We start from the raw sequence: 8,623 nt of genomic DNA, 5'->3' as shown, positions 1-8,623 counted from the left end.
TATTTGAGGTCTCCCTGGATATCTATTATTCATTTCTAATTTAATTCCATGTGATCAGAGATTGCACTTTGTATAACTTGAATCCTTTTAAGTTTATTGAGACTTGATTTATGGCTCCGAATATGTTCATTGTGTAAATGTGTAATCTATTACTGTTAGGCACTGGTGTGTGCTACAATGTCACATCAAGTTGGTTTTTAGTCTTGTTCAAGTCTTCTATATCCCCATTTTGTGTTTTCTTGTTCTATCAAACATTGACAGAGGGGTATTCAAATCTCTACATATTAATTGTAGAGTGTCTGTTTCTCCTTACAGTTTTATTAGTTTTTGCTTCATGCATTTTTGAAGTAGTAGTTAGGTAAATAAGCACTTAGGACTGTTATGGCCTCTTACTGAACGTCAGCAAGATGTTTGGCATTATAAAATTATCTTTTGTTGCTGGTAATATTCTTTGTTCTGAAATCTACTTTGCCTGATATTAATAATAGTCACTCTAGCTTTCTTTTGATTAGTGTTAGTGTGGTATATCTTTTTCCATCCTATCACTTTTAATCTTTGTCCTTCATGAGTTTCTTGTTTACAGCATATAGTTGGATATTGTTTTTTATCCAATCTGACAATTTCTGCCTTTTCATTGGGATATTTAGGATACTTATATTTAAATTCCTTTAAAAAGGTAATTGCTTACACAAAAAATAAAAATAAAGTGTGGAGCTTATAATAAATGCAGAAGGAAAATGTGAGGTCACAATAGCACACAGATGAGGAAGAAATGTAAGTATACTATTATAAGGTTCTTATACTATATACTTATTGTATATGACAAGTGGTATATCATTTGCTATAACCCTGTAATCCTGTTACATCAATATTATTATAATCCTGTAACACCGGTTAAATCAATATCATAACAGGAATTTTAAAATGTATTTACCCAATAATTATCTTACATTTGAAATATTAATGTATACATTTAAAACATCAAAATGCAATCCTGGTAGTTAAGCAGGAAGACTTTTCTAACTTCTAAATTCTTCTCGTTGGGCTAATACCCAAATTAACATGAGACAGATTAACAGGAGAAAGTGACCAAATTTATTATGTATGTACATATGGACATCCCATAAGAATATGAGATCCCAAGACTTATCAGGCAGTTAAGGCTTACAAGTCATCTTGAACTAAGGAGAGAGGAGGTGGGGTGTGGCTTGGACTTCAGAGGGCAGGAAAGCAATTTACCAAAATAGGGAAAAGCAAATGCTTGGTAAATAACTGTTTGCTGGGCCATCTTTAACTGTGCGGCACAGACTTGAATCCAAAGGGCCTTGCTCGGTTCGTCCTGGCTTATCAGACTTAGTTCATATTAAACTACAGTTAATTGTGATGGTATCTCCCTTCCTGGTGCAGGTTGTCCAGCTAAATGTTTTTAGGCAGTTGGGAGAAAGTCAAGGGTTCTTTTGAGTCTTTTATTTCTTAAAAATAACCAGATTAAAATAACCAATATCCCAAAAGGCCTATTTTAGGATGGCAAACGCTGCTCCCCTTCACCAGCATCAATAAAACTTTCAAAATAAAAATAAAAATAAAAGAAAGAAGTTTAGATTCAATATGACTGCCAGCTGAACAGGAAAGCAGTCTTTCAGTATCATAGCATTGCTTTTCTAAACAAATAACTGTAAGAGACAAAATGTCAAAGATATTTTATTCAAAATTCTCCTTCTAGGAGAAAATATATGTAGCAATGTTTACACATGCCTTAATAACTTATTTCACTGTACAACTTGCATTCTAAATAACAATACAATAAACCAGCAAAAAAACAGAAAACCAGTCAGCACTTCAATAATTTATCATGTAAAAAACAGTGAGTACAGGGTACAACAAGGTGGTATGTGTACATTTTTTCATGATAGCATCAGTCATCTAGTTCTGTGTATATAAAATGTTTCTTATGAGTGATGTGAAAGGCCATTAGGACTTTTCAAAACAGAACATGCTTTTGGTTAAATTTGGGCAAGGGCAGAGGGGCTCTATCACTTTTATCCCTTTCTTATAAATATTTTTCCCTTTTGTGTTACTTCCACAGCTTTAAATAATTTTTTATGCTTGCATGTTCTATTACTATGTCAACACTGTCCTAGCACAGAATTACGTTAATCAGTTATTTTGTAGCCAGCAAAATGGTCCAAACACATTAAGAAAACAAAAGAAATAGACCACTCAGTTCTGCCAAAGTAGCACCTAGTTAATAGCATGTCAGTGAAGTGTCTCCTGCTACTCCTCAGACGATGCGGGCAAAGACACACGGCAACAACTTAAAAAATATGTGCAGAAATATAAGAAGACAAGGTACTAACCTCTATTCCTGAAAAAAGTTATTAGTATATTCTCTATTGCATTTCATAGTCTCGGAATTACAATGATTGCCATCAGGGTGAGACTATACAAGAAGAAAACAAGATGACAATGACTGACCAGTGAAATCCAAACTTCTTCCAAGTAATTATAGTCTCCGAGGAAAAAAAGGGCACAGAAGTACACATTTCCACTTGGCTCAAAAATAATGAACATTCATTTAAAAAGTTGGCAACGACTACTAAAACATAAAATCCAATTTCCTATATTTTCTTTGACAGAGCTTAGCAACAAAACAAAACCACCCTGATTGTGTTCATTTCTACACACACTGACTCTGAATGACTACATCTACAAAGTAGGATCTAATAATTAACTTTAGTTAAACATCTGCTTGAACAATATTTTCTTTCTCAAGCTTACCCTAGCTTCAAGTTAACTTCCTGTCTATGGAACTGAAATGATTCAGAAGCTCCAGTTTTCAGCTGACTGCAACAGTATTAGTAATCCCATGTACCGAGAAACACCAAAAAGTGCAAAGTCAACTAGTACTTTATCTCTGGAAGCTAACTCAGATTTCACTTTGATACATGTAAACCATGAATCCTAAGTTTCAAAAAACAGTAGTTGTGGTCAAGTTTATATTCTATTATTATATCTTTTTTAAAGATAGCAATAATATTTATAATTGTAAACATAAGTCTGTATCCCAAGAGAGCACAACTAGGAAAAGATCCATCCACTGCTAATGATGCACCTGACATCCCTTCACAGACTTCTTGTGACAACTGTAGTGTAACTAAGTTTGACTGCCATTGCCAAGTAGGACTTGGAAGTATGACCCCAGGGACTGATGTGTCCCACCAACTGAGCTACTTTAGCAGCAATTATGATTGTGATGAAATATATTTAGTAAGTTACACATTTAAAAAGTCATTAGAACGTCTCGTTCTTGTACACTAGTATAGAAAGATCTTCCAAAGATAAAGGAGTGCAGGCCTGGTTTAATTTTCTCAGCTAGAGCCATTATGATGTTAAGATCGCCCTCTGCTGTTAAATCAAGGTCTATCTTCAGGTTCCGAAGAGATTTAAAGGGCTTTTTCCCCTTCTGCCTACAAATAATAAGAAACAAATACATGTAATATAGAAAATGTTCAAAAGGAACAAATTTTAAAAATGCACAAAGGTTTTTCTTCCATATAGTTTTACTTACGTATCATCTTCTATATATTTTATTAGCGTCAAAGCTTTTCTGTGAAGGACGAGCAGAAACTGTGCAAGGAAAGTACTCCTGAGAGATAAACCAGGCTTCAAATGAAAGACCTACAGGAAAATGAATGCTTTAATAAATATTTTGCTCTCATTCTACTTACACAGCATGTTCCTATCACAGTGTTAACAGAGCCTGGCAGATAATGTACATTAGAGCAGTTCCCGCAATCATTTCCATGGATGTCTCCTATCAGGCAGGAGTATGACAGAAGTACTGAGTCTGGACGCAGTCTGACAGTTCTATTTCATATTTAAGAGTTAGTATTTTTCATTCTACCTCAGAATACATTCATATTTATTTTTATTATTAAAAGTAATAATTGGTCCTGGCCATTGTGGGTCAGTTGGTTGGAACATCATCCTGTGCACCAAAAGGTGGCAGGTTTTATTCCCAGTCAGGGTGCATGCTAGAGGCAACCAATCAATATTACTCTCTCACACTGATGTTTCTCTCTCTCTCTCTCACTTTTCTCTCTAAAATCATAAAAAAATCATACTTATAAGTTACTTCCAATTATGTTACTTGACTTTTTCTGCCCACATCTTCAAATAAAGTTGTAGCTCCCAGAAGTTGAGCCCCACTTAAATTATGATTTTAAGATATTCATATCCTAGGACTCTTGCTGGGGGGAGGGAAGGGATATGGGGAGGGTACAGCTATAACAGTAGAAGGATCTCATTTCAGCTTGAGAAATATGGAATCATATGATTACATATTATCTTTGAACTTTGGAATATGTCAGACTACAGACCTGATCAAAAATTTCTACTAAACCTAAGGACCTCATTATTTCAAAGCTGCATCTATGACAAAGTTTTATGACCTGATCCTCAGAATGATACTATGACAAAGTTCTAGTATATTAAGAAATAAGTTCCATATAATTATAATTTTCTTCAAATGTATAATTAAGCAGATTTTTTTTTCAAAAGAAGGAGACAATAAAAATGCTATCATTGAAATAGAGGTACAGGGTTTAAAGACATTTTTGACGCAATTAAGGTTAAAAAAAAACATTTGTGTACCCTCTCCCTTCACCCCCACAAAAGAAAATACTTTGAGTTATAGGTTAGTGCTCAGAATGAAAACATTTATTATTTGAATGGGGGGGGGGTGATGCATCTTTAATTGTTAATATTCAGACTACTACTCATTAACAACTCAAAAGAAAAATCATGTAGACACTCTCAGAAAGACCAGAGACACTACAAAAGGTAATGACTCAATTCTAAGATGTTATATACAGAGTACAGGCATTGTAGAATGCATGAAATAAAAAACAAAAGCATGTCATATCATTCACTCCAACGACCTCAGGTTTAACATTTACCTGATCCAGGAAGGCTTTTACTAGCGTGTCTCTGTGTAGGACATCTTGAAAAATATTCCTGTGAAGAAAATAGTCCAAATGTTGAAATTGCTGCACAATGCTACTTTCCATAATTCTACACCAGCCAATAAATTAAATTCTTAGAAATGGGATATTACATATAAACATTTTTAAAATAAAAATTAGACATATATATTTTAAAATATACACTATGTATTTATTTTAGCTCAAGGAGACATTTGTATCTTACTGGAGTTTGTCAGGCCACTATGTAATTATTTTTCTTTTAAAGATAAGCAATCCCAAGAGTGATATGTAACATCTATCAACCTATTTTAATACACTCACCATTTAAAATATGTTGAGAGCCTTAGGCAATTAGTAAATACAGTTACCAATTCTTGCCATCTCAAAAATAAAACAGCAATAAAAGTAGACACACAACACTACCAACAACACCCAAAACAAAACAGAAGGATAATGTTATGTACTAATAGCTTCTAGTATACATTTTAGGATGAAGAAAGGCAAAAGGATGGATGCTAACAATCATTGGAGTGGGATTAAGAGACACAGCTAGATGACTATCGGCAACATCACAACCACTGGGTTTGCATCATGAGCCCATCATCTGGCAAGTAACATGAACCAGCTAATGTTCTAGGAAAGCATCATCTGCCTTGTCAACAATGATCAGACAAGAAGTTAAGATGTAACGCCACCTGAGAGAGTGTGCATCTCACACACCACCCAGAACAGAGCAGGTGCTTAAAAAAGACTGCTCTCTTCCAGGTCTGAACCCCTTTCAATCTTTTCTCTTCTTCCTTCCCTCTCCTTGCCTTCTACTTCCCGAGAGAGTTTACTGAGATGTTAGGTTATACTCAAGTCAAAAGGGTAATGTAACATTTAATAAGGTAAGCAATTTGAACTGAAAATAGTAATGATCATCATATGAGAGGAGTGGCAGGAAAGAGGTGAGTGTGCAGAAATAAATAGGAAAGTACCTAAAATTTCCTAGTTTTAAGAGAAGAGTATACCAAACAACAGAAAAAAACCCAAAAGGGGGGAGGAGGGAGAAGCAGCATAATTACAAGGTATCCAATTAGTGGCCAATGTGGACCCTGACAGCATTCCTTCTCTGGCTTTGGAGAGAGAATAAGGCTATTTAAAGTCCGCTGTTCTTAATATGCCTGTTTCACTGAATGAGTATCTTGTTCATAATGAATTAGATAAAGCAAAGTGTTAAAAAGTATCCCTAGCTGGTTTGGCTCAGTGGATAGAGCGTCAGTCCGTGGACTGAAAGGTCCTGGGTTCGATTCCAGTCAAGGGCACATGCAGATTGTGGCCTCGATCCCCAGTAGGATCGAGGCAGTGACTGAAATTATATCTAAACATTAAAATTAAAAAATATCTTAAAAATTGGTGATATTGTTTTAAATAAATTAAAAGTAAAATATGTCTAATGGAAAATTTAACAATTCACAATCTAGTGGCTGAAAATATATTTAGACAGTTTTATGTTTAGAAAATTTACATAGAACTGGAAAAAAAATTTTAAATTTATAACATTATTTTGTTATATCAGCAAAACAATAGCTGGCTGATCATAGTTTGTCAAATTTGTGAAGCAAGCATAACTGACTAAAATGAATAAGAAAAGTTAAATTATACACATATCCTCTCTAAAAAAATATTAGATGGTTGTAAACCGATTCTAAAGTTCACCAAATTCCCCAAAAGAGCTATGAAGCAACCAAGCAAAAAAAGAAAAAAAAATACTAAATACTTTAGGAAAGAAGAAAATGCTTGAAGGAACAAATGAATTCTGAGAACTTTACATGTGTACCAAAATTACCAATAGTGTATGTGAAAGCTTAGTGCCTGGAATTCCAATTTTGAACAATTCATGTTCTAACCAATTTCCCTAAAGCTTTCTAAGGAACCAACAGGAACACTGGAGAGCTGGGAAAGACGGGTCCTAATGAAGTCATCTCTCTGCACCTGGTATACACAAGGCTGAGATCCCATGTTCCTCTTCTGGTGGACATGGTGTTCCTCTTCTAGTGAACATGGTGTTCCTTTTCTGTTTTTGGTCAGCACATTCTGTGTGACTACTGGTGCTCCACATGTCTATTGCCTCAGCTCAAATTTTTTCTTAGAAAAACAGGACAGGCTGATCACTCCAATTTTACTGCTCCCCTATATACTCAAACCTGTATGATTCTAGTCAACAATTGTTGAGCACATTCTATGTGCCAGGCACTTTAATTAAAGAGAATCATAATGTATCCCAGTATGCTACAAATCTTTTCCTGATTTCAGAAGTAAATAGGAAAGTACCTAAAATTTCAGTGTTTTCTTAAGGTTTTATAATTCAGATTTATCATCACCATTTTTTCCTAATTGGGTTAACACTGAATATTTATTATCATTACTTTTTATCTTTTAAAAATACTAATCAGACTTTATGGTAAGGAACAAATACCACAATATAAAATTCAAAGTAAAAGAATGCTCTATTAATATTTTTGACAGTTTTGTTGTATTTTATATTCATATATCAAGAAAGAAAAGACTTAGAATTACTTCTTTGGTTTAGTTAATAAGCTTTTTAGTGACTCCTATACATCAGACTATAAGCAATGTTAGAGTGGGGCTGTCTGGCCACTATTAACCTTAGTATCTAGTACTGTGCCTAGGGCTCAATAGATATTTGTTAAATATTTAAATATTTATTTTTAAAAACTAATCTATCTTATGAGAAACACAATTATAGTAAGAAAAATAGACATTTAAGAAAAAATGCTTGATTAACCAAATATTTCTTCAAGCATAACTCATAGTAACCTTTCTTTCCTTTTAAACACAGACTCATCTGTTTTGCTCTTACTCACAAAAGACAATTTCATAATATTGCTTAACGACAATATCAAAGGACAGCATGACTTACAAATCGGGAGTGAAGCTTTCGTCGGTGTAGATGACCGTATCCTGAGCCATGTCCTCCTCTGAAGTGGCTCTCCAGAATGCCGTCAGCTCTGACCGCATGTACCTGCGCTGATTGTAGATGTGCTCGTGACAGGGCGGCATCTGCTTGACGGTGTTGACATCCACGTCTATGTGGGTGCTGGGGTAGGGAGCATACATGACTTGCCGGAAAGGTAGCACAAAGCTTCCAGTGGAATCCTGTCACAGTGAAAGGAAAAGTCACTGTCTTATTTGCCAAATGATATATAAGATTTATTTTTTTAAATAAAAAAAACCACACCCTGGTTTCGATTTAGCAAGTCCATCTCTAGAAATTTAGACTCATATATTACTCATGATTGTGCACAAAGTTTTAGTGATAGAAACAACCGAAGAATCCAAAAAGAGAAGTGATTAAATTAAGCTGCAAAAGTTTATGTGTTGATATTGAAAGATGTTCACAATATATTGTGGAAAAAAAAACAGGTTAGAATATGCAAAGTATAATCCAATTTTTTGGGGGGTGAGGGGAGATGTGAAAAAAATACATACAGAAGAAAACAAGACCAGAAGATACATGTCAAATCTTAACAATGGTTATTTTCCGGATTGTGAGATTACAAGTAACCATTTCTTCTTCTTGACTATTCACATGCTCTTGTAATTTCTAATAATACTAGAGGCCCGGTGCACAAAAA

General features: G+C 34.5%; 1 protein-coding gene across 2 annotated transcripts in view; it reads right to left on the bottom strand.

Annotated features, from left to right (window-relative positions):
* Positions 1 to 1,674: 1,674 nt before the first annotated feature.
* The window catches only part of LOC102240310 (chromosome unknown open reading frame, human C9orf72), an 18,276-nt gene continuing 11,327 nt past the window's right edge, over positions 1,675 to 8,623 (bottom strand). For both annotated transcript variants that reach the window (XM_014532289.1, XM_005884895.2), the window contains 4 exons: positions 7,909 to 8,144; positions 4,959 to 5,016; positions 3,569 to 3,678; positions 1,675 to 3,467 (listed from right to left, as the gene is read on the bottom strand). In XM_014532289.1, the coding sequence (XP_014387775.1) occupies positions 3,281 to 3,467; positions 3,569 to 3,678; positions 4,959 to 5,016; positions 7,909 to 8,144 (591 nt within the window). In that variant the 3' untranslated portion in view covers positions 1,675 to 3,280. The remainder of the gene's footprint in view (positions 3,468 to 3,568; positions 3,679 to 4,958; positions 5,017 to 7,908; positions 8,145 to 8,623) is intronic.

Source organism: Myotis brandtii, unplaced genomic scaffold, assembly GCF_000412655.1.
Source record: "Myotis brandtii unplaced genomic scaffold, ASM41265v1 scaffold871, whole genome shotgun sequence".
In the NCBI taxonomy this organism is placed as follows: Eukaryota; Metazoa; Chordata; class Mammalia; order Chiroptera; family Vespertilionidae; genus Myotis; species Myotis brandtii.
Note: the sequence above shows the minus strand (reverse complement) of the source record. Positions and strands in the feature narration are given on the sequence as shown.